The sequence below is a fragment of the Nannobrachium achirus genome (genome assembly GCF_963921795.1).
Source record: "Nannobrachium achirus genome assembly, chromosome: 9".
In the NCBI taxonomy this organism is placed as follows: Eukaryota; Metazoa; Chordata; class Actinopteri; order Myctophiformes; family Myctophidae; genus Nannobrachium; species Nannobrachium achirus.
This window is the reverse complement of record NC_137818.1, coordinates 3759499-3786369: the sequence shown is the minus strand read 5'-3', so window position 1 is coordinate 3786369 and position 26871 is coordinate 3759499. Positions and strand designations below refer to the sequence as shown.

Here is a 26871-nt window from a genome sequence, read left to right as displayed (position 1 = left end):
CGTGCTAAAATGTGGGGCATGCGTAAAAGTGGCTAAATATGTCTTTTTAGACACAATGAGCCAGCAGTGTCTTTATTGCTATTTACAGTAACACTTCTAGCCCCCATAAGTCACATCCAACCATGAAAGGTTGCGTTGTATCTTGGGAATGGGCTTATTCTGTGTAAAATGACATATTTAGCCACTTACAGTTCACAACAATCTAATAACAAATGGCAAGACAGAATTAATTTCCCAGTGGGTTTCTCCCGTCTCGTGTCACTTGCAATTTTTCAGAATTTCACCTTTTAATAAATAAATGGGTTGAGTATTAACACATCGGATGCCCACGTTAATTCAGGGTTTACCCTCACAGGGGCCCATCGTCTCCATGGCAACACGTCATTTACGTAACTTCGCTTCGTGGAAAAAGTATCCGTAATACGTTGAGTAAATGTAATCCAAGTATGTCCAGTTTATTTTCACGATGATCTTTTCTTTCAGTCAGGACAGCTTTTTACCAATCTTGGGCCACAGCGTGTGTATCACGGGCGGTAGAAAGGGTCGCGTTTTGAACATGGTGATTGAAAAAGCTAGACCAGGAGAGGAATCCGCCATGTTACGTTACCTCCGCAGCGTCACTGGGAAAATATGCATGATACGAGTAAATGTAATCCACGGATGTCCTGTTTATTTTTACGATAAAGTTTTCTTTCAGTCAGGACATCTTTTTATCAAACCTGGGCCACAGCGTTTGTGTCACGGTAGGTAGAAAGGACCGCGCATTGAACATGGTGATTGAAAAAGCTAGACTAGGAGAAGAATCCGCCATGTTACGTGTATCTCCGCCGAGACTCCGTTACTGGGAAAATACTAGTATCCAGTGCAGGATAGGAACAGAAGCTTGTGATTGGCTGCAGGGAGACTGCACATCCTGGTCACATGTACCGCGCTGCATTTTGGGAAATGTAGTGTTTTTCCCATATTGTTGGCGTTTGATCACCGTGGTAGAGCCTTCATTGCGGTAGCAATGTACAGTAACTACAGTATTGTAAAACGCGTCAAACGCGTCGTGGGCACTGGGACGCCAATCCAAGAGATTGGCGTGTAGACACCACGTGGGCACCCGATGTGTTAAACTCCAATTTAACCAGAGCATTGGCCAATGCTCCATGGGTCAGCGGTTCAAATCCCAGCTTCTCCTGTCTACATGTCGAAGTGTCCTTGGGCAAGACACTGAACCCCAAGTTGCCTCCGGTGAGCTGGTTGGTGCCTTGTATGGTTTCCACCGCCACCGGTGTATGAATGTGTGTGTGAATGGGTGAATGTAATGCACATTGTAAAGCGCTTTGGATAAAAGCGCTATATAAATGCACCATTTACCATTTATTTTACCATTTAGTGTGAGATCTGCTATTTTTGAAAAGTCGTGAAAATGTGCGCAAATCTACAAATATATGCATTTTTTTAAGCAAACATTTGTAACTCAAATTTTTGCTTCTGGTGAGGTCCCTGGAACTGAATATTTTGAGATGGGGGTCCGTGGGCTAAATACATATCATTTTGGGGGTCCTTCACATGAAAAGGTTTGAGAACCACTGACAGAAACTTATAGAAGGATTTGAAATATTCAAAGACACATTTTCACAATTTTTCATAAATAGCAGATCTACAAGCTCGCAGCGCGGCACTCTGTGCCACGCTGTGAGCTTGTATATCTGCTATTCTTCAATAGTTAAAGCACACAGAATTTGGTGCGACAACCCTGCTCATACGGACACTCTACACACACACACACACACACACACACACACACACACACACACACACACACACACACACACACACACACACACACACACACACACACACACACACACACACACACACACGTTTTTAAGTTAAAAACGATATTTCGATACAGTTACTATATCGTTACACCCCTAGTCAGCTCCATATATGGGCACCAAAGGGTACGGTGCAACGTTGACCTGTCAAGATGGTTTTAAGCTTGTAGATCTGTTATGTTATCAACCAACCATTTGACAGGATGGTCTTCCTCAGCTTGTAGATCTGTTATGTTATCAACCAACCATTTGACAGGATGGTCTTCCTCAGAAAGACTGTCCTGTCCAAACCTTGGCTTCTGCATTTTAATAAATCTAATTTGCATCGCGGCCACAAGCACATTTGCCTCCTCCTTTTTATCAGCTATATTTTACTACTTTGACATGTTACATAACTGTATGGTAGCAGCAACATTCAATGAAAGCACCCTGTTGAAAGCTTACGTCCGTCCACTCTGCTGTTGTATTATGTGTTTTAAAATGGACAACAGAGCAAACAAGCTTCTATATTGTGATTAATCAATGTTGGCGCTTTTTCATTGTGGTATCATGGTTTTAAATGTTTTTTTTTTCTTCCAAATTCTATACTTTTTTGTGATTTTAGTCTTAAAATATTCAATGTCCTTGAACTTGTATCCTGATGGCTAAGATAATTAATTCCGTTTTGGTTAATAAAAGGTGTTGGTACTGTAAATTCCAAATATTAATAGGTTTTGTTAAATTCCAAAAAAGTGAAAACAATGTGATGCCTTATGAGCTTGTACATCTGCTGTTTTAACTATTGTTACGTGGCACCATTGTGTGACAAAGTGTAAAATACAGCATGAGTGGTTAATCTGAGTGAAAATCTGAACCTGATTCTCGATTATTCGATGAATCATATTTTTTTAGTCAATATAACAACTGCTAAGAAAATAATCCATAGTTGCAGCAGATTTTGATCTCTTTTCCTCTGGTCTCTCTGCAGCCCCACCTGGTGGCCGGGTAGGAGGCCTGCATGGCATCTCGGCTGCTGGACCGACTCAAACGCTCGCTGTTCAGAGACGGCCAGGGGGCGGGGCCTGAGGAGGAGGGGGCGGGGCCAACAACCCACCAACCAGAAAGTGACCCGGATGGCTGCGGAGGAGGAGGAGGTAGGGGTGGGCAACGTGGAGAAATACAACATCTCGATATTTTTCCAAGCTGTATCACGATACACCATCTTATCACGATTCTTTTTCATGTTGGTTTTTATGTTTTTTTTTTTTTCAAGTTACTTAACAGTACAACCACCTAAAAGGTAACAAAAACTAAAAGAAAAAGGAGTAACAGACCATTTAGACCAGTGGTCCTCAAAGTGGGGTCCAGGGACTCTCTGGGTTCCTTTTGGGAGGTCTAAATTTGACCCTTACGAGTATGTAACTCTGACAGTGTACAAATGTATACTGTCAGAGTTAAAGGGAGACCTTATCATTTTAAAGTTTGAGAACTACTGATCTAGACCAAAATCCAGGTTTTTTAACAATTAACAATTTTATAAGGCTCCCTCATTGTATCACGATACATACGATATCTCTGAAAAGGCATATCGTGGAGACATTGTATCATCTCTCAACGATATTTCTCACCCCTAGGAGGCGGAGACTTGGTGGAGGACGTCTCGGGCCAGTGGGAGGCGGAGCTTGAGGCGGAGGAGGAGTGTGTGACGGACAGGCTGGTGGGAACGCTGTGCTTCAACGACGGGGGCGGAGCCGGAGAGGAGGAAGGGGAGGGGTCAGGGCTGGACAGCGACTCTGACTTCCTGGGAGAATCCATGGAGGAGACGATGAGCAGCTCAGGTGAGAGCAAAGATTTTTAATATACAAGATATGGCATACTGGGTGGAGCCACTAGAGTGCAACATTGTATACAAACTAAGCCTACAAATAGAGCATCACAGTGGGCGTGGTTTACTGGTCCCACTAAAAATATCCTGTTCATTTTCCTCATAGACTTGTGTTCGCCTGGACCGCGCGGAGGTGCCGAGAGCTCACTGGTGTATAGGTTATAGGTAATATAATAGGCCGACATGCGATGTTTCATAACATATAACGCAATAAATAATCATCATAACACATTATAAACATCCTATATTTATAAGTTCAAGTATTCTACTTAATAATTGGGACTTACAAGAACCATTATCATAGTTATAATAGACCAACATTTACAGTCGTTTAGGCATTTTGGTTTGATAAGGTTGTGGGCAGAACAATTTGTCCTTGTTTGTTATTTGACTATTTTTACTTTAATTATAATTAAAGACACTTCATAGTGAATAGAGGGTATGCACGTCCACTGGGACCCGCCCCCCTAATCTAGACTGAGTGGCAAAACATTGAGCAGCTTGGAGCATTGGAGTTTGGAAGCCCTCGTTGCAAATCACTCAACGGCATACCACCTGTTTCTAAATTGCACATAATGCAGGAGGGAGCAAGATGTTCTGTTGTTGAAAATGAGTGCTTCCAAACTCTGACACTTGGAAAAATAATCACCTGCACAGAATGTCTTCTCAGAAAGTAGCTCATAGTCATAACAAGCTTTCAGTACTGCTGCAATTTTGGTGAGTTTAACATTATTTAATACAATCAGAAAGGACTTTTCTGTTTGGATGTATAGGCTGTCAATGGCAGAAATTAGTTTTTTGCCACTCAGTAGGTGTTCCCACATAACTTCCAGCAACAGTGATGTCATGCGCATACCCTCTATTAGTGATTATAATAAATAGCCTATGTCGTGATTGCTATTATAGCTAGATCAGATTGGGTTTATAATAGAACGCCGGCGCGCCTCCGTCATCTCCACCGAAAACAAGCGCTCCGCCCTTGTTCCATTGTTGGAACAGGGATGTTGTTTTGATACACGTGGCTGGTAGGGACGGGGCGATTATTGTGACCAAGGGAATTGCAATTTACAATATTAACACGATAATCAAAATATCCCCAATCATCCATTATCCTGGGGCAGATCGTTTGCCAAAAAATAGCTAGGTCTTCTCAATCAAAACAAAAAAGAGCACATGACTGATCATGGATCACATGACAGGATCATGTTTAGAGGCGGCTCTCTGTGTGTGTGTGTGTGTGTGTGTGTGTGTGTGTGTGTGTGTGTGTGTGTGTGTGTGTGTGTGTGTGTGTGTGTGTGTGTGTGTGTGTGTGTGTGTGTGTGTGTGTGTGTGTGTGTGTGTGTGTGTGTGTGTGTGTGTGTGTGTGTGTGTGTGTGTGTGTGTGTGCGCGCGTGTGTGCGTTTGTGTGTGTGCGTGTGCGCGCACGTGTGTGTGTGTGCGTTCTGGGAGCTCTCAATTATGCAGGAAGAAAACAAAAGACTTGCATGAAACCAACACCACAGCTTCTGTGATTGTCAGACAGACCGGTCATTTGATTGATTGATAGACATACAATACCAATACACACACATTTCAAGTATATACTTCCATTCCACAGTAAAATGAGGAACACTTAAAGGACAGTGACGACATTGATTGGAGATCCAAGCTAATAGAAACCGCAGGATTTCTGTTCCTGAAAAGTCAGCGTGCTATAATGCTTGTTTGAAAAAAAAGGGGGTCCTTCACATTAAAATGTTTGAGCACCACTGACATACAGTAGAAACATGGGTTTTTCAAAAAACCTTAGAAGGGTTTGAAATATTCAAAGACACATCTTCAACATTTTTCAAAAATAGCAGATCTACAAGCTCGCAGCGCGGCACTCGGTGCCGCGCTGTGAGCTTGTAGATCTGCTACTTTTCAATAATTAAAGCACCCAGAATTTGGTGCGACACCCCTGCTCATACGGACACTCATACACACACACACACACACACACACACACACACACACACACACACACACACACTCATACACACACACAAGCCATGCACCGCTCACAAATTGCCATATGAAAAGACCTAAGAAATTCCATACATTAGAAAACAAAGGTATAGGCCATTCATTTATTAAAAAAAAGAAGAAAAAAAAATACATGATTGTGGAGATTCAAAGTTTCTGCCCGACTGCTACGATGTAGTATGAAACAGGTAAGATGTGGCCCTGGCTTTGGCATCATGTTTGGGCAGGTTTTATGGGAGGTAACTATGACTGCCTACTGGCCTGCTGTGTCCCTGCATTCTAAAAAGCCCCTATTAGAGTCTGCGGTGAAGAGCCTTCTAAAGCAAATTTATAATCCACCTGAAGTGAGAAAACAAGTGGAGGCCATCATAGTCAGTCACGGTGAAGACCTATCACTGTGACTGACTGGTCTAGATCGACCAATCAGTGAACGGGGTGATGGGCCGATCTGTCTGATAGTAAAAACAGAGAGATGTGTCGGAGTTCGCGGTGGAAAGCTCTTCACCGCGAGTGATGACGTAATGTTTTATGACTTAATTTAAAGGCCCGCTGTCAGCCCCGAAATTATAATAGTATGATACAGTAGGTCACGTGGTCTATTTGAAAACACTTTGAATCAAACTGTCCCATCGCCCGCAGCGTAGCCCCCTCCACTGCCCGCCTACCAATACCAGCCGGGGAGCTTATTGAATCCATAGGAGGAGGCGTGTTGCTGGGGAGAAGGAAGAGAAAGAAGACAGACAGCCTCTTTACTAGTCTGGAGAAATGCAGATAAACACGGCGTTTCCATTTCCATTTGTGAGGACAGCTAGCGGGGGCTATGGGCAGCGGGGGGAAATGTGGCAAGCCCCCCGCATTTAGAGCCCCGCCTCCCAGCGAGAGGGAACATCCCCTCTCACTGAATGTTAGCGAATCCACCAATTCAACAATTAAACATAAACAAGCACATTCACATGAACAATGGCGAAGTAACAACCAGATTTGGGAGGAAATATAATTTTTCTATGCACAGATTTATATATACATTTGTGTCTTTAGCTTTAGCTTTAGTGCTAGCCCAGCTAGCCCTGTAGGAGCAGAGCATAGGAGCAGAGAAGTGGTTCCTGAGGGCTGATACTTGGCCCTGCGGGCGATGGGAAGGGAATGTACATCGTACAGACATACAGTAAGTAACAGTCAATTCATTCATTTGATTGGCTTATCGTGCATTCCCATTTCCCACAATGACATAAAAAAATTACTTGTTTTTTAAGATGATTTCTTAAGGTGACAGTACCCCTTTAGGTGACATAGCCACTTTAAGGTTTTAAGACTACACCGTGGTGGATAGCTTAACTGCCTCAGATCACATTCCCACTCTCTGTATCCTCTGTTTCTTTATCATATCAAATGATTGAGTTGTGAACTTGTGATGCTTAGTTTAACAGATCATGATCCAATCAGTGTGAGAGCGTTTGATCAGCCTTTTGACCTGTTCAGGACAGAAGCGCTAGACACACGCTAGACACACACGCACGCACGCACGCACGCACACACACACACACACACACACACACACACACACACACACACACAGGGTATTATAAAGGACTCTCTTTCACAGGGTGACTTTGAACTCTTAAGTTAGTCAAATTAGTGGTAATAAAATACTTTGAAGCAAATCTATTTAGTGTTTTCCTTTTCCCCACTAACTAGTAACTACACATCGTTCTGAAGCCGTTTCTGTGAGACTAAACTCCTTCCTCATTCTGTAAGACTAAATAAACTCCATCATCTTAGAGATTCTAGAGTCCTCATGTTTTCTACAGCACCATTCCATGGATCAGCTCTCTTCATCCTCGCTACAAATGTAGCCATTTCACCACACAGTAAGTAAAGCCAGACCCATGTATCGCTTTTTGGCCGATATATCGTCTGTTAAAGGACAACTTTGTTTTTTTACATCAAGGGTTCATATTTTAGATAGTAATTAGAGAAGAAGAAAAGATAAGTGTTAAAATGTTTTTATTTACTTCTTTCTATCGTTTTAGTGATTGTAACGATTTTGATTTGCATGCATGCAAATCAAAATCGTTGTGTGGCTAAATATGTATTGTTAGACACAATATGCCCATTCCCAAGATGCACTGCAAAACGTATGGGGGCTGGTGTAAATAGTAACACAGAAATTGCCGGCTTATTCAGTCTAAAAGACACATATAGCCACTTGTACTCATGCCCCCACCCACTGAAATCATATCAAACTACTAAAATCACTAAAACAATAGAAAGCAGTAAATGAAAACATGTTAACGTTCATCTTTTCTCTAATTACAATCTAAAATATGAACCCTTGTTGTAAAAAAACAAAGTTGTCCTTTAAGCTATTCAACCTTTTTGAGTGTTGCTAACCTGCTCCTACACCTGGCTGTGTGTGTGTGTGTGTGTGTGTGTGTGTGTGTGTGTGTGTGTGTGTGTGTGTGTGTGTGTGTGTGTGTGTGTGTGTGTGTGTGTGTGTGTGTGTGTGTGTGCGTGTGCGTGTGCGTGCGTGTGCACAGCCAAACCCTATTTTGGTACTGATTTCAAATAATCAAATAGCAGATCTACAAGCTCACAACGCCTCGCAGCGCGGTGGTGTAGAGGGGAAAAAAGAGCAGACTAAGTACAGAGTGAAAGGTCAAGTTAATATTAAGTATTGACGGTTCAAGTGGTTAAATATCTGAAAACACAAATTGACATGAATCCAAAATACACTGATGATTGTGCTGTGAAATGATGAAACTATATGGAATCTGGGGGTCCCTGCTTCATCTCTCTCTCAGCTAAGGGGTCCTTGGCCTGAAAAATGTTCCGCCCCAGGATAATGGTTGTTGGGGATATTTTGATTATCGCGATAATATCGTATATCGCATTTCTTTTTTGTCACAATAATCGTGACATGAAAGTTCTATATCGTCCCATCCCTAAATGACGCCCCTCTCTCTTCCTCCTCTCAGAGACCAGTCCAGGGGGCGTGTCTCCCTCCGGCTCCTCCTCCCTGTTTGCTCGCCACGTCCAGGAGAGCTGGCGGAGCCTGCGAGGCCCCGCCCCTTCCTGTCAGAGAGGGCAGAGTGACAGCAACGTGTCCTGCCGGTCGCAGACGGACAGCTTGCTGTTCGAGGTGACGGACGCCAGCGTGGTGCAAGACGGAACCTCCAAGTATGTGGTGAGTCACCCCCCCATAACCCCCCGGCTCCACCGGGCGTGTCGAGCGCCGCGTCAACGTTAACGCTGGGAACGCTCCTGTTTTAATTAATGAAGGGTGCTCCACTGCCGACGGCAACGTCAGTGTCGCCCCGGTTTTTTTACGCCGTCCGACGCCGGCACGACTACGTTATTTTGGTGGAGCCCTAGCCCGGTTCATATCTAGGGGCTCTTAAGTCTGACATCATTTTGTAGGCAGAGGAGAACTTTTGGGGCCAAAAGGCCCCAGCACCCATGAATCTTTTTACTATTTTTTTTACTATTTACTAATTTGTCTTCTCTTTCTTGTTGACAGGAAAGTGGTAGAATTATACTTTAGTCGTTATTTTTGTCTCGGATCTGTTGAAATAGCGAGGGACAGATATTGACAATAAATCTCTTGGCGGTCTGACTACAAAATGATGTCACGGCTTAAAAGCCCCTATTGGCATGAGAAAACATACGTTTACATTGCCAAAGCAAGTGTCACAAATACAAAATAAAAACAGTTGAAAATGAGGAACATACAGTTAGAGGGGTACAGCATTGTATAAACAGAGCTATGTCGCATTGTGACATTGTATATATATATACAGGGTATAAAGCTTTTCGAACAAATAACAGCATTATTTCTTCTCAAAATGCATTTAAAGGTAGCAGTCTGTTCCATACTGTATAGTGGGTCTAGATGTCAAGCCAGGTTTGTAGTCCTACATCAGTAAACTGAGGAAACGTATTACTGCCCTAGTCGAGGCAACCAGACTATTGTTCTTGTCCATTTCTATTTTGGTTTACATTTGAAGAAAACACTATAGCCTCCATCTCATGAATACCTGAACGGATTTCCAAGCGGATTGTTTTTGTTTGAAAAGCTGTGAATGGCGCGCACACGTGTGGTGCATGATCCGTGCATGACCCGTTCACCATTGTGCACATTAAAAGGTAAGAAAATGGTGGCATGTAATATTAAAGTCGCTTTTTTTTATCCTGGCAACAAGATTGTGTTAAAGTACCTTTTTTACTGTTAAATGAAGCGTCAGCGTTAGTTTATGCAGGACATGGGAGTCAAGTTGCTGCTCAGCTGTAGTCAGATGTCAGTCAGCTCTGTTCTCATACCTCATTAACATATCTGCTGGTCATTATGTCACATGACTGCCATACTCCATTCAAAGCAAGGTTAGGGTTAGGGTTAGGGCCAGAATTAATTTGCAAGTGTGGTTGCCGTGACGTGAGTCACACTTGAAATGAATTCTCTCTTGGTCATAAATAGAGCGTGACATGAGGTGTGACTGACTGACTGACGTACATGAGCTGCAGGTTTTCGAGGTAAATGCATATATAGTATATATATATAATGTCCAATATGTAATGTCCAATCAGACAGGATTCTGCTGCCCAAAAAGTGTACTTTACAGAGAAGGTGGGGGACTGAGAGGCTTCCCACCCAGGAGAATAGTTTATATTTTGTATTTGTATTTATGGGCATCCCTCCCATCTCGGTTGTGGTGGCACAAAGACCCCGTTTTGCAGGACGCTGTCACAGAGCAAAGGACCAGGTCATGAGAACAAAGCATGCGTTTGGCACTAGGATGTCCATACAGGACCAGAATTATGTACAGTATATTATGCATGAAAATCTGACCTGGCTAATGGTTGACCAGAAATTATCTGTGAGTCTCTTAATGCTACTACGTAACATTGTTAGCACCAATAAGCCATCTAGCTTGGCTCAACAGTTTGAAATGACTTCTGAGCATGGGTACAACACCAGAGGAGCAGTTTCTGGTAAACCAAGAACAAAAGTAGCACCAAAATCAAATTGTCTTAAGCTTACTGGTATATATAGATCAATAGAACTCTGGAATGCTCTGCCGAAAAACATCTTGTCTATAATCCATAACAAAATAACTTTCAGAAAACAGAAGAAATATCTTGCCAAGTAACATATAACTATGCAACTTTATCTGTGTATTTTAAAATTTGACTTGACTGTTTAATTTGATTTGTTAATTATAATGTTTTTGTATTCATTTATATATTTTTATTTCATTTTTACTTTAATTTGTATTTTTTAATTGTATATTTGTATTGTATTTGCCTGATTCAGGACCCCAGGAAGACTAGAGGCTTATTCGTGAGTCTCTAATGGGGATCCTTTAATAAACATAAACATCTGAGATATTCTTCTGTGGAGAGACTAGCCTGTCCATCAAGAGGAACCAGACCACTCACATTTAGGGACACAGAACCGACTGTGAGTGAACTTGGTTTGTCAACGCAGTGGAAGCAGCTTGTGTCGCAGATCTCCAGGGCACTCGAATGACGATGAGTTTATTTTTTTACTAAAGCTGGAGGGCAGTGGAATTCCTTTGTCCATGATCTGAGGCGACTTCCTGGCAGGACGTTGGAGAGAACTCGCTATCGCTCCGGACCGGGGCTGTGGGGCAGGGACGTGCAGAGAATAGGCTATTTAAGCTTAGTAAGGCGACGGCAGATGACAACGGCAACCGGAAATGATCAGCGCTCGATAGATCAACCTGCCGCCGTAGCAGCCGTCTGCACTATGCCAGAATGTCCCTTTCCACGTTGCGCCTACTACGCCTGCTACGTTGACGCGTCGCCATGGGAACCAAAGCGTTCAGTGAAAGAGGTGGGACCCCGTCGCCGACGGCTCTTTGCTTAACAATTTGGACCGCAACGGCGATTGCGTCATAGCAGCCGTAGTCCCGCCTCACGTTGCCGTCGTAAAAACGGGTCCCTTAAATTTCCCAATGTTAGAGAGGCAGGGGCCGACATTTCTAAAACGGCCTTTTGGTGAAAATATCGAAAATAGCAGACCGCCAAGCTTGCGTTGTGAGCTTGGCGGTCTGGAGGTCTGCTATTTTCGGTGCTTGATACCACGCTGAACTAAGCATTATCAAGTCAATACTGAAGACTTCTACACAGAGAGGGCAATTCTTTCAACATAAGATGCTGCATTCAAGTTCAGGAGAGTTTGGACAAGGCAATTCTCTTGAATGCTGCCTTCAGGTATGGCATGGAAAGAGGGGGCATTTGTATTTCTTACACCACAGTAAAAACTACATTCATGGTGTGGAGAAGGCACTTTTTACATACGGATAAAAGGTCAGGGGCTCAAGCCCCCTTCTTTGATGTCTACGTGTCCACCTGCCTGCTGTGGGTGGGGTCATCAGAAGGCGGGAGGCTGAGGGTCAAAGTCAAAGTTGGACAGACGTCTCGCGAGCCAAACGCCGGCAGCGAACAAACCCAGGTTGACCAGCACGTTCCTGCTGGAATCATTCCTGTCTGCAGAAAAGTGGCAAGCAGAGACGACCCATCCCACCGCCGCTCGTAAGGAACCCTTCTTCTTCTCTGGTCCTAAGGAACCCTTCTTCTTCTCTGGTCCTGGAGAACCGTTCTTCTCGTCAGCTGGTCTCGAGGCACCGTTCCTCTCATCTTCTGATCCTGAAGAACTGCTGCTCTCGTCATCTGGTCTTGAAGAACCCTTCCTTTCATCGGCTTCGCTCATCTTGATTTAGCAGACGTGGTCAGTTGTGGCGGTTTCGTTTCTCTGCCCTCTGTGCACGTCATTATATACTGTATCCTCCGCTTCAGTGCCTAAATATGGACATCCACTTACACCATGTGACCTCAGTCTCATGTGGTCTATGACGTCAGACATCTATGATGTCAGTCATCTCCATATTTGGGAAAAGTTCATTTTTTGCATTTTCCCATTCAAGTCGATGGAGAAGATTACAATTAATGTTCTGCCCTTGTGCATGTCATTATATACCGTATCCTCCACTTCAGTGCCTAAATATGGACATCCACTTAACACGAGGTGACCTCAACGTGATGACAAGAACTAGCAGGATTCAATTCTGGGAAATTGCAAGTATGGTTGCCGTGATGCAAGTTACACTTGCAAATGAATTCCGTCTTACCATTTGAATTTAACCCATTCAGTTCAATGGGGGAAACATTCACAAATAAATTAATGTCCATATAATATGGATATCCTTGTCCCTTCCATGCCCATATATGGAGATCCCTGATGTCATCAATATATTAAGCCCATATCTTGGAATGCCCATATATGGACATACTGTGTCAGTCTCATGTGGTCTATGACGTCAGACATCTATTATGTCAGTCATCTCCATATTTTGGAAAAGGTACATTTGTAAGTATATGCATGCTGCCCATATATGGAGATATCTTTACATGTGTCCGTGTACAGATCCGTCCCATGTACAAACACACACACACACACACACACACACACACACACACACACACACACACACACACACACACACACACACACACACACACACACACACAGACACAGACACACACATATTAGTTTGATCTGTATATTGATGACCCCTGTACATGTTACGTCTGTCTCTCTGTCTGTGTGTGTGTGTGTGTGTGTGTGTGTGTGTGTGTGTGTGTGTGTGTGTGTGTGTGTGTGTGTGTGTGTGTGTGTGTGTGTGTGTGTGTGTGTGTGTGTGTGTGTGTGTGTGTGTGTGTGTGTGTGTGTGTGTGTGTGTGTGTGTGTGTGTGTGTGTGCGTGCGTGTAGCTCTACACCATCCAGGTGAGCCAGGCGGGAGGAGCAGACAAGACGCCGGCCGTCATCACCCGTCGATACTCTGACTTCCAGAGGCTGCACGCTACGCTGCGCCGTCACCATGGAGACCACATGGAGAGAGTCTGCTTCCCACGTAAGACACACTCTCCATTACCTCCATGATTTACCTTCTGTGTATCTAGAGGTCTTCAGTTAGAGCTGACAGGAACGCTGCTTTCTTTACCTCTGAGCATTTAGAGCAGGGGTTTTCAAAGTGGGTGACGGGGCACCCTGGGGTGCCGTCACGTCAGTCCAGGGGTGCCGCGAGATCATTTGATAATATTTGGAATTTATTTGGACGCTTCAAAAAATATTTGGTATCATTTTAAACTTGAAATACAAAGTTATTTTCAGTCAGTTCTAACCAAAATGGCTATTATCTCAACGTTTTCCTCGCAACATAATCACTAAAATATCGTCACTGTCGGGCAGAAACCTTGTATCTCCAAGTTTCAAATGTGTACGTCTTTTGGTAAAGCAAAGCCCTGCTTCATCATACAAGACTGTCGCACAAAACTAGTGAAAACAGCAGATCTACAAGGTGTGTGCTTGTAGGTCGGCTGTTTTCACTAGTTTAGTACATTTTGTAGATGATAAATACAAAGCGGTTCTGGACATACAAGGTTTCCACCCGACAACGACGATATGCTATAAATATAAGGTGCTGGGAGTGAAAATTAAAATGTACGGGTGCCTCGGATTAAAACAATATTTATGGGGTGCCCTGAGACAAAGACGTTTGGGAACCCCTGATTTAGAGGTCTTCAGTGGATCCTGGCTGTTTAGCATTATGTAATACTACCTGAGTGGGTCTCCAGAAGACCTGTACTCAAGGTTGATAAGGAGATTAAAAGCATGAAGTGCTGCATGATGATTAGACTGACCTAGGATCAGATTACTGCAGTGCAATATGCTGCACATGCTGTACCAAACATGATGATTAGACTGACCTAGGATCAGATTACTGCAGTGCAATATGCTGCACATGCTGTACCAAACATGCATACCAGGCTGACAGCCGAGTTGTGAGTTATGAGTTACGAGAACATATCAAACTGTACATCCATGTGCAGTGGTGGAAAAAGTAAAAGTGTGGAATTAAAAATGTATAAGGGTGCATTTCTGGGAGATTGCAAGTGTGGTTGAACTGACGTGAGTGGCGAGGAATCCGCTGGGAAATGAACTCTGTCTTACCATACCATATGTAGTGAATAGTGATGCCAAGTGAAGCATCACCAAGCCTGTCTGATTATTATGGGTGCGTTCGGAAATGCGCACCGGGTGTGTTCTCAGTGTAGTGAGTGCAGTGGGCGGTGACGTTGAGAGTGCATTCAGTGTGGCTTATTTACCAACGACCAGATAAGAGGCAGCTGTGTGCTTTTTCAGTCGGAAAACTTTCTGAAAAGCAGCAGTTGCTAACATAACGTTGCTATTGATAGGTAATTTAATTCATAACATTGGCCTACCTGCTGTTAGTTTACACGTTGATGCGTGTGTAACAATAAAGCCCAAAGGACCAATAAAGCAGAAAATTGTGCATTTTGTTATCATTTCCTACGCCATTGTTCACAGCTGAGAAGCGCTCCAGACATGGCCATGAAAACCAACCAATCAGAACACCGCACTGACGCACCACACTGCCAAACCCCATCTTCTGAGTAGGGTCGGTCAGTGCGTGCACTCACGCGCACTGGATTTCCGAACGACAACGCACCAAGTGCTCCGAATAAACGAACGACAACATGGCACACCAGTGCGTTGAGTGTGCATTTCCGACCGCACCCTATATTGTCCAAGAGATCTGGCCTTACAACCCAGATAACTTCAGTCAAAAGGTTAACATTTAGTGAAACATGACCAAAATCTTCACTTGAGCAAAGGTTGTCATGTTGGATCCGTTCAGAGCTCTACTTTACATTATCGTCAATACAGTCCTGCCTGCATAATGTATCACTCTCCCCATAGCAACCGTTGTTGTCCTGTGTCGCTAGGGAAGAAGCTCCACCGGAACTTCACGGCGGAGACCATCGCCAAGCGGTCACGAGCCTTCGAGCAGTACCTGTACCACCTGTGTTCTCTGACCGTCCTGCGGGAGGCGCTGTCCGTACGACTCTTCTTCTACCTGACAGACCTGCACACAGGACAGCTGCTGATCAGGTGACTGACAAGTGACAGGTTGTTTTTTAACCCATTTAGGGTTAGGATTATTGACTGCTTTAACTATTGAAAAACAGCAGATATACAAGCTCACAGCGCGGCTGCGAGCTTGTAGATCTGCTATTTTTGAAAAATCGTGAAAATTATAATTTTGACCCGATTCTATGAGTGTCTTTTGAATCCTTCTAAGGTTTTTGTAAAACCTATGTTTCTATGTCAGCAATCTGGCCAGCCATCGTCAAAGAAAAGGTCCTTTTCACTTAACTGGAGCTCAGTTAGTCTGTTCTTGAGAGACTACTATGTCAGTGGTTCTCAAACCTTTGCATGTGAAGGACCCCCAAAATGATATGTATTTGGCCACGGACCCCCATCTCAAAATATTTAGTTCCAGGGACCCCCCAGAAGCAAAATTTGTGTTACAAACGTTTGCTTTGAAAATACATATATTCAAAGATTTGCACCATCCCTAATAATTGCTCTTTTTGCTTTGATGCATGTAACAATAACGAGCGTCAATACACTGGACACACACACGCACCTAAAATAAATAAAAAATCACACTCGTGTGAACTGAGCGGTGGAGGCTGCATGTGTGTGTGTGTGTGTGTGTGTGTGTGTGTGTGTGTGTGTGTGTGTGTGTGTGTGTGTGTGTGTGTGTGTGTGTGTGTGTGTGTGTGTGTGTGTGTGTGTGTGTGTGTGTGTGTGTGTGTGTGTGTGTGTGTGTGTGTGTGAGTCTGAACAACAGCGCCCCTCCCTTAACTCACCCACCGCTATTTTTAAGACCCTTCTAATGGTCCACACCGCCAGGATTTTGCCTACCTTTAACGTGGGCGCGCGCGCGAATCCATTGCGCGATGGTTCACCGATTGCATTCACAATACGATCCAGGCACGGTAAGCAACAAAGCACTACAGCCTTCCATCGCTCAAAGCGAAACCGACGGAGTGCCACGCTGGTGTTGCACAACATTGAACCGGATGACATTTCGGCAGACAGGATACAGGCGTCGTTGTCCCGCCCCCCCATTTCCGTTCTGGAACATCCAGATCCGTTTTTTGTGAATAGGGCGGGTCCATAGAGCGCTATGGACGGCGAATCGGCGATCATACTTTTTTGTTTTATAGTTATTAAAGCTAATTGATAACTCGTCATATTCGTCATAAGCAGAGTGGACCCATAACTATAGCTCGTCAAACTCGACTATGCAGTGGGTGAGTTAACATGTGTGGTCAGAAAAGGTACTGCAGGCTACATACAGACACGGACGGACGGCCACGTATAGGAGACGGTGTGACCACCGCTCAAAAATGGTACAAGTCGAGGGCCGGACTGGTCAATGTTTAAAAATGTATTGAAATGATTGCACATATTGAACCTGGTCCTAACACAGCCTATATTATTCCACTAACATTAATCATTAAATGTAAGTAAACATACAATCAGTTGCAATATTTTCTTATGGTTCTGTCAGTAATTTCAAGTGAAAACGTTTTTCAAAAGGCAAACAGCAAAATGGTAATTTTCCTTCAAAAATCAAATATGACCCTTAATAAAAGCAAAAATGAAACTGCACGGATTAAAAAAGTGAAAATGGATTATTATTAAAGCTCAGTTTGCTGCTCTATGATCCTCTCCAATCACTGCTTTAGAATGAGAATGAGAAAGTAAATCAAATCCACACAGAAGACACAAAGGTTTGCCCTTTACATCCGTAATGCCTCAACTCTTAGTCCTCGTCAGTGTGGGGGGTCCCCAGTTGAGGACCACTGTTCTAACGGTCCAGTGTTGTGTTGTGTTGTCAGGGTGGGCCGATACCAGGAGGCTCTAGGACCGCTCTTCAACGCCAAGTCGCTGCAGCTCAAACTGGGCTGGGCCTGTTACTACGGCAACCAGGGAGGACAGTCCCCGCCCCCGCCGGGCTCCCATTGGTTCTACACGCTGGTCGCCTTGGCGACGTGCTTCCAGGAAGTGGAGCAGCTGGAGGAGGCTCAGGAGCACTGTGACCACGCCCTCCAGACCTTAGCCCCGCCCCCCTGCACAGCCTCGGACACGCCCCCAGGGGGCGGCGACCAGGACGACAACGACCAGGACACTAAGCCCCGCCTCCACATGAACAAGCCCCACCCCCTGCTGGTGCCGCTGCTGCGCGCGGCGGTCCGCCTCTCCTGGCAGACTGGGCGGGACAAGCGGAGGTGGGAGGAGCTTCTGCAGCAGCTGGAGGAGGAGTGGGCGGGGCTCGTTGACAATCAGTCCGGCGTCAAGGAGTTCCTGGTGAAACACGACCTGCGGGGGGCGCCAGAGGGGGAAGGCTAGAGCCAGCGCACGTGGAAATGCACATGTACATGCACACACATACAGTACACTGACTCAAACACACACACACGCGCACACACACACTAGGGCATTCACCAAATATTCGAATATTCGAATATCAAAGTCACAGAGTCACTATTCGACCTTGTTCACCGAAGTCGAATATTCGCTTATTTTTGTTTTTTTATTGTTTTCTCTTTTAAAAATATATAGTTTATAAAGCTTGGCGAGAGTCATAAGAATGAGTTGTCAATGCCCCTGGTGGATGAATTTGTTAATGCTCTATACCAGGGGTTCTCAAACCTTTTTAGGCCGTGACCCCCAGAATAAACATATTTGAACTGGGGACCCCCCACCCTGACAAGCACTTGGAATTGTAGGTATTACATTTAATGTGACTCGGTTCCGCAGATAAATATTGTGAAAATAGCTGATCTACATGCTCACAACGTCTCGTGTTGCGAGGCGTTGTGAGCATGTAGATCGGCTATTTTCACAATGTTCGCCTCTTGCTTGCTTTACTTATTTGACAGTTTGGCCAGTCCTGTCGAATATTCGACTATTCGAATACCTTGAGGTCGAATAATTGGAATACTAAAAATTACTATTCGTGAATGTCCTAGCGCACACACACACTCGTAGGGCTGTCACGATTATGACATTTTTACATGCCGATTAATTGTCGCTCAAAGTTAACAGCGATTAACGATTTAATTGTGTTTTTGTCGTTGACAATGACATTTCTGTTTGGCTTTTAGGCTTTGAAGATGCACATGGCAGATATGACACATAACCTAAATATACAAAGAAATTACAGACACATTTGACAAATTTATACGTAAAAAAGAACATTGATAGTGGAAATAGACGATATACAAGCTCACAAGGTCTCATCCAGTATATTGGACATTTTTTTTTAAATATATGAAAATGTTTCAACATGGAAACGATTATGACAAAATAATTGCGATTAAACAATTATGTAATAATTGTGACAGGCCTATGCGTGCACGCACACACACACACACACACGCACGCACGCACGCACACGCACACCCGCACACACGCACACAGAGTACAATCACTATCTATCCTATTGTAGTCTTATCATGTTATCATTGATACATAATTAATAACATCAGGTTTACTGTCATGGACTTAAAGGACAACCTTTGTTTTTTAAAAACAAGGGTTCATATTTTAGATTGTGATTAGAGAAAAGAAAAGCTGCGTGTTAAAATGTGGGGCATGCGTACAAGTGGATAAATATGTATTTTTAGACACAATAATTAGTCAACGATTTATTTATTATTATTTACAGTAGCCTCCATAAGTCACATCTGACCGTGAAAGATTGCGGAGTAACTTGGGAATGCGCTTATTGTGTCTAAAAATACATAATTTATCCACTTGTCCCCATGCCCCCACCCACTGGAATAAAAGTCGTTAAAATGGCTAAAACGATAGAAAGCAGTAAATGAAAACATTTTAACACTCATCTTTTCTTTTCTCTCATTACAATCTAAAATATGAACCCTTGTTGTAAAAAAAACAAAGTTGTCCTTTAACGGTTTACACTTCACACTTCTTTCTGCCCGCTAAAAGGTCAAGCTATGCTTTGTGTGTGTCAAGTGTCGTCGACCGCCCACGCAGAGAGAGAGAGAGAGAGAGTGACGTCCGAGCGATAACGATGCGTCACAGAGGACCTTGACGGACGGTGTGTCACGCACACACCTCTGTCACACTTCATTAAATCACACACTCTGATTGGCTGGGGAGATGACATAAGCGCCGTTACCACGGTGATGCACAAAGAGCATTATGAACTTCACCGTTCATTCATGGTTTTCTGGTGACTCAGTCTCTGTGAGAGTCACACAGACTGTATGAACGCTCTAACCAGGGGCGTGACTAGGGGGGGAAAAGTGGGACTGAGTTACCAGGGCCCAAGGTTGGAGGGGCCTTAATTATCTTATACTTTAGCTATTGAAAAATAGAAGCTCACAGCGCGGCACCGAGTGCCGCGCTGCGAGCTTGTAGATCTGCTGTTTTTTAAAAGTCGTGGAAATGTGTGCAAATCTTTGTTTTTTTTTTAAGCAAACATTTGTAACTCAAATTTTGCTTCTGGGGGGGGGGGTCCCTGAAACTAAATATTTTGAGCTGGGGGGCCGTGGCCAAATACATATCATTTTGGGGGTCCTTCACATGAAAAGGTTTGCGCACTGCTGACATAGAAACATAGGTTTTTCCAAAAAACCTTAGAAGGATTTGAAATATTCAAAGACTTGCACACATTTTCACGATTCGAGTGCCGCGCTGTGAGCTTTTATATCTGCTATTTTTCAATAGTTAAAGCACAAAATAATACGTTCCCAGTCTAAATGGGTTAAACCCCCTCCTCCCCCTATGAAGAACATTCATGGGGGGCCCGCAGTGAATCCTTGTACCCAGGGCCCATGATTTGGTGTGACGCCCCTGGCTCTTGCTGGGGCCCTCATTCAGTCCCTCTGTGACGTATGCTAGCACCTCCTGCTACTCCAACATCAACATGACACTAAAGACTAAGCTCCAAACCTCCCAAAACAAACCTATTCCACTACTTCTCCACCTGGGGCCCATCATGACCCATCTGGGGCCCATCATGACCCATCTGGGGCCCATATATGACCCATGTTCCCCCCACACATTTTGCCAGCCTAGGATGGCAGGGTAGAAAACGGGGGTTAAACAACTAAAAATGGGATTGGCTTTCAAAATAGCCAATCCCACTCTGTTAGGTGGTAGTTTAGTTATCACTTCTCCCCTAGCACTCGCATGATTGAACCTGATTTTGAGATTTTGAGGTGGTTTGGGTTTGCTCAGGGAAGACATTTTCCCTTTCTTGATTTTTCCTTATCATGCAAGCAAAGTCTTGTTTTTTTCTACCATTTGAGACGTTTTGTAAATATGAAATAAAATGTTTTGAGTGTTTCCTAAGCATTCTAATTCCATTTCTAAATATCAAAAACAGGTCAAAATGACCTGTTAGTCATGCGAGTGCTAGACAGGTTGATAATATTTGAAATGTATCAATATCACTTCAGTTTAACCCCCGATATACTTAGTAACCCGGCAAGCACGGTCAGGACCTGGACCAATCAGTGACGTCTCCATTGGGTCCAGATCAAGTCAATCCATGACTAGTCAGATCTGGCCTAGAATATCACCTGATTTCAACCAACATAAATCCTGCCCACCAAAACGGACGTCCTGGATTAGGGTCCGATCGAGGCCAGATAAATATCATAAGTAGTCAGATATGTGTCCCAGAATGTAACCTTACATGCTCATATTTCAACAAACATTACAAACAATAACAATAATCCTATAGTCCATATGACGTCCTGGTAATGATGTCAAGATCCTCCCCATATGGGCTGTGATCTGGCCTCGTTCTGAACGTCACCAGAGGACGTTATCATAACGTCATTTGGCTTGCAGGGAAAACAGAGTTGCACTGTACTTGGTGCGTTCTTCTTCAGTCTACACCAAATCTCTTCACCAGAAATAGCTGATCTACAAGTTTGTGACTTGAGAACGTGTGTCTGCTGTAGTGCAACGTGTCTTCCTTCCACACTTGTTGCTCAAAGCATGAATTGACCTTAATTTAAGCCAGGCTTTCTCAACCTGGGGAGTGTGGGGGGAAAAAAATCACTTTTTACATAAAGGAGTAGTTCACCACTTTTCAACCTGTCTTCATATAATAGGTCCTCACTAATGTTCATGATAAAATATCACAATTTTTTTCTACTCAGTCCAAGTCTCCTAGGAGAGCTGTGGGAAGTTCAGAATCCATCGTCTTGTGATATCATCATTTTCCCAAAAAAAATGTAATCAATATTTTTGAAAAAAATATTTAGATTTTTAATATCGCGAGAACAGTGGCTTCCACTTTAAAATTGCAACTTTTCAGGAATAGAAAGCCTGCAGTTTCTATAAGCTGGATTGGTAATCGATGATGTCACAAGACGATGGGTTTCTGACCAGCCCACAGCCCTCCTCTGAGAAAAAAAAAGAAAAGCTATTTTTGAGTGAGGACCAATTATATGAACATAGGTTGAAAAGTGGTGGAGTGCCCCTTTAAGTAATTTTTTTTAAATGTAAATAGTAAATGTACTTAATTACTTTACACCACTGGGGTTGGGACGTGACATCTGGTCATGATGTGATGTCATCATGACAGAGCAATAATTGTATCGTTTATTTCATATATATATACTGGTGGTCAGTGGTGGTGGTGACAGACTGTTACAGCATTTCTCATATTTTTTACTAGATATTTTAGCCAAAGGCACATTTTAATCAGTCAGTCAGTCAGTCAGTCACTATCTGTTTAAAAAGGGAAGTGCTTACATGCACATTATATATTGAATAACAGGATAAAGCTTTGATGTTTGAAGGATTTTTAGGGGAATGGACCAGAGTTTGAACTAGAGGTAACTAACTACTGTATATACCTATACCTAGAGATGAGGGACATGAGGAGACATTGTAGGTGTGATTTTACAACACAGAACAATGTCTTGTTTAATTGTTTTAGCAGTGGGTTCTGTGCACAACTGTATTCCTGTTCAGGTTCATTTTCCCATAGCTTTGATTCATTGATAGAAAACTTTATTATACGTTTGCATCGGAAAAGGTACAGTTTCATGACAGTACAGTACACTGGTACAAGGTCAACTAAAAGCATACACCCCAGAAAAACGTGTTAATCGAATGAAGCCATGATTAAAATAAACCAGAATAGGAAAACGGCTACGCCACCTTCTGGGAATACAGTTATCTTTGTGTATTGAGGGTCGATATCGCTCCTGAGAGCAGAGTGAGTTCCACACGTGGATCTACTTGAAGCGGTGTGTGAAAGATATGCAAGCGTTCCACACAGGCCTTAACCAAATCTCAGATTCCCATGTATGCTGAGCGTCAGCCGTGGGTGTGGGGGTGTTGAGCTCTTCCTCTGTGATGTCAACCTGTGGAGAGAACACATCTGGAGACCCTCACTGCTGTTTAACAACCACCTGGGGGTTTATCCACTCACTACACACATGTTTCACACCAGGGCCGGATCTAGCCATTAGCACTAGGTGGGGCAGGAAGAAATGATAGGGCGGTCACCTCCAGCCCATGCCACGAAGCGGCGTGGCCAGAAAAAAGAATGTGGGGGGACTGGGGAGGGACTGGGGGGGGGACAAACCCCCTAAATCACCCGAAATGCATAGAAATACCATTTGGGCACTCTTATACCCATAACACGCAATATAAACAACAGGTCTTACACCTATCAATCTATCTCTCTCTCTAATATCTTATCAGTTTATCTATCCATCTACCTAGTTGTAGCATAACATTTCAAATAGTTTAATATTTTTTAAATGTTAGATTTTTGCATGCCATCATGTTTGGTGGCAATCAGGGCATTTAGGGGGGCATTGCCCCCCCCCCCCCCCCCCCCTTGCCTATGCCTAGATCCGGCCCTGTTGCACACAAGCATATGTTTTGGTAATCAGTGGTGCACTCTCACAGTTATGAGATCACCTGGTCTAATGCATTTGGCTATTCAAAAAATAGCAGATATACAAGCTCATAGCATGGCACCAGCTTGTAGGTCTGCTATTTTTGAAGGAGAAAAAAAATGAAAATGTTGCAAATCTTTGAATATGCATTAGTTTAAAGCGAACGTTTTTAACTCAAATATTTGCTTCTGGGGGGTCCCTGGAACAAGATATTATGAGATGTGGGGGTCCACAGTCAAATACATATAATTCTTGGGGTCCTTGGCATTAAAAACTTTGAGCACCACCACAGATAAAGAAGATTTTCCAGAAAACCATTAGTATTTAGAAGATCATTTGTAGATATTTTTCAGTTCTTAATGGGATTTAAAAGGTTAATTCAGAACCACATGTAAATGAATGGAATATTCAGTATGCTATCACACAGACTGGTTGTGTTGCACTCTTGCACTTTTCCTGTTTAGAGTCTGTGTTTTGCCTTCAGGCTCTCTGTTGGTCTCGTCTCAACTCCCTGACAGAGACATAACAGAATGGAGGTCAAACGTTCAGTTAGTTTCAGTAGGCTGACATCTTTTAATGAAAGGCAGTGAAGAGAAGTTTTTATCTGGGTTTTAAAAGTAGTCGTTGCAAGTCTCACATCACATCCTCCGGAGGTTTGGTGCAACTTTGTATGGCATAATAATTTATATACTGTAGATCAGGGGTCTTCAACAGGGGGTCCGGGACCCCTAGAGGGTCCTCAGAGTTACAACAGGGGGTCCTTCAAATCTTTGTGTGATAGAAACCTTTTTTCTCCTTTTTTATATGAATTACTTGAACCCTAGCGTTCATATTCGATCTACAAGCTCACAACGCCTCGCGCTGCGAGGCGTTGTGAGCTTGTAGATCGGCTATTTTCGGCAAAGAGGTTTGGTGTAGAGGGGGAAAAAGAGCAGACTAAGTACAGCGTTAAAGGTCAAGTTTATGAAGTATTGACGTTTCAAGTGGTTAAATATCTGAAAACACAAATTGACATGAATCCAAAATACACTGATGAGTGTGCTGTCAAACAATGAAACTATATGGAATCTGGGGGTTCCTGCTTCATCTCTCTCTCAGCTAAGGGGTCCCTGGCCTGAAACATTGAAGACCCCTGGTGTAGATAGTAACTGATATGGGAACAACTCCGAGTGAGGAGGATATCCTGGTATCTCTGGGGTACAGAAATATTATTTTCTCGCCATCAGCCAAAACTTAGTTTGTGTCCAGAATGACAAAATACTGCGAAGCTAATCCACTTACTGTGAAGAAACCAAACTATTCACATCATTTTAACGTGATCTGGATCATTTAAATATGATCATTTAAATACAATATGAATACGATTTAGTAGAATTTTTATGTTTTTTTTATGTAAAATGCTGATGTATTGACTTGCAGTGATGGAGCACAGAATAGATCTGAGTGCATAGATTAACATACTTTTCAGATGGTTGACATTTCTGTATTTTACAATGTCCTTTTATTATCATTTCCCCCCAGTGTTCTCATGTAATATTTTAAGGTATGGATTTTAGATTTCCATGAGCTGAATGCCATAATCATCAAGATTAAAACAAAAAATAGTTTTGAAATTTTCAATTGATGTGCAATGAGTGCAGAATATATGAAAGTTTCACTTTTTGAATTATATTACGAGAGATGCTTTTTCTTGCGATATTCTATATTTTGTACATCAACAAATTGACTACATCGATTTGTCGCTTGAGACCTATTTTATTTTTTGTTGCAGGATTCAACAGTGTAACGCTAAAAAAGGGAATCAACAAGCTCACAACACGTTATGCTGTGAGCTTGCTGTTTTAGCTATTTTTGTAATATTAAAAATATATTTTATTAAAAATAGTTTTACACTTGATTAAATGGATTAGTTTGATTAACTGTTCCACCCCAATGCATTCTATATACAATACTGAGTACAACATAAGACCATACAAAGTGACCTCCACACACTCCAAAGTGCCTGTTTCCATCATGAGTGACGTTTAGATGTGAGCAGTGTTGGGGAAGTTAAAGTTACATGTAACTGAGTTACGTAACTAAGTTATATTTTGCTGTAACTTGCTGGTAACTGAGTTACATTCATATTTCTGTAACTTGTCAAGTAACTGAGATACTTTTTGGGTCATTTTTGGCTCAAGTTACAAGTTACAAGCGAAGTTATAATTTTACATTTAAGTTTTACTTTATATTAGGAACACAGATGTTTACTAAAGAAAATGTCAACCTTTTTGAAATAAAACATAAAACTCAATTGAGAGGCATATTTCTGCTGGCATGTGACTTTTTTATAGGATATTATATTTTGTTTCATGTACACCACATGTACATTCTCAATTTAACGCTGAAAAATAAAAAGTAACTCAGGTTACTCAAGTTAAAATTTGTATTTAACTTGAAACTTTATAAGTTACATTTCTCCAGGGGTATAACTTTAACTTGATCAAGTTACTGCCATGGTGAGTTACTTGTAACTGTACAAGTTACGCTTTCAAAGTAACTTCCCCAAGATGTAAGCATTTGTTTAATAAAGTGCATCATATGCTGACTGAACTTCTGCTGTATTTCTGCTCCTTTGAGTTTTTTGAGAGATCAAGTTAAAAGCTCCAAGAAATGCTCTGCTAATCTAGCTGGTTGAAATAACCAGATAATCTGAAAACATCATCATAGCATGGTCACATTGTTTTCTACTGTTTCCAGACTGTTTCCTCCAATATTGAGCGTTGTGTATTTTCTATTGCATGTATTAAATGAATCACTGATGTAATAATCAGGTGGTTTATATATTAGTAGAGCATTATGTCGTATTGGCACGATATTCCTTTGAAGAAAAAAGCGGGGTCATTACATAAAGTAGGTCGGGAGTGGCTTATTGTCGGTATCAGCCGGTAACACGCGGGAGTCTGTCGCCGTTACAATGCGCTAGACCCCTGGGAGATGGACTGCTGAGGTGGAGCGCCACACCTACCATCAGCTCCCAGTACTTGCCGCACAGCTTGCCAAGCCGTGCTACTCATACGCTGAGTTGGCGGTGCCCGGAATCGAACCCATGACCTTGCGGTACAAAGGCGAGAGCTCTACCGACTGAGCTACCCGGGCCAAACATACATAGATGTGGTCTAAAGGTCCACACGTCAGATAGATAGATAGATAGATAGATGTTTACAGTGAAGAAACAAAGCAACAAAAAGACAAATCAATACAGAGCAATTGTAAACGTAGGTTATATATATATATATATATATATATATATATATATATATATAGATATATATAGA

At 42.8% G+C, this 26871-nt stretch overlaps 2 protein-coding genes across 2 annotated transcripts; one reads left to right on the top strand and one right to left on the bottom strand.

Moving 5' to 3' along the window:
• Nucleotides 1–2823: 2823 nt before the first annotated feature.
• Nucleotides 2824–24449, top strand: snx21 (sorting nexin family member 21; the record flags this gene model as incomplete). The annotated part of the gene is made up of 6 exons (XM_080733850.1): nucleotides 2824–2959; nucleotides 3440–3643; nucleotides 8670–8878; nucleotides 13485–13626; nucleotides 15524–15689; nucleotides 17492–24449. The coding sequence occupies 6 exons, from the start codon at nucleotides 2824–2826 to the stop codon at nucleotides 18000–18002; spliced, it is 1368 nt and encodes a 455-aa protein (XP_080589976.1). The 3' UTR covers nucleotides 18003–24449.
• On the bottom strand, nucleotides 10233–13138 carry LOC308292015 (uncharacterized protein). Its single transcript, XM_080734210.1, has one exon. The coding sequence runs from the start codon at nucleotides 12422–12424 to the stop codon at nucleotides 12086–12088; it is 339 nt and encodes a 112-aa protein (XP_080590336.1). The 5' UTR covers nucleotides 12425–13138; the 3' UTR covers nucleotides 10233–12085.
• Nucleotides 24450–26871: the final 2422 nt, after the last annotated feature.

Bases quoted from the DNA above. Each gene is read 5' to 3' on its own strand.
- LOC308292015 (XM_080734210.1), bottom strand. From the start codon at position 12,424: ATGAGCGAAGCCGATGAAAGGAAGGGTTCTTCAAGACCAGATGACGAG.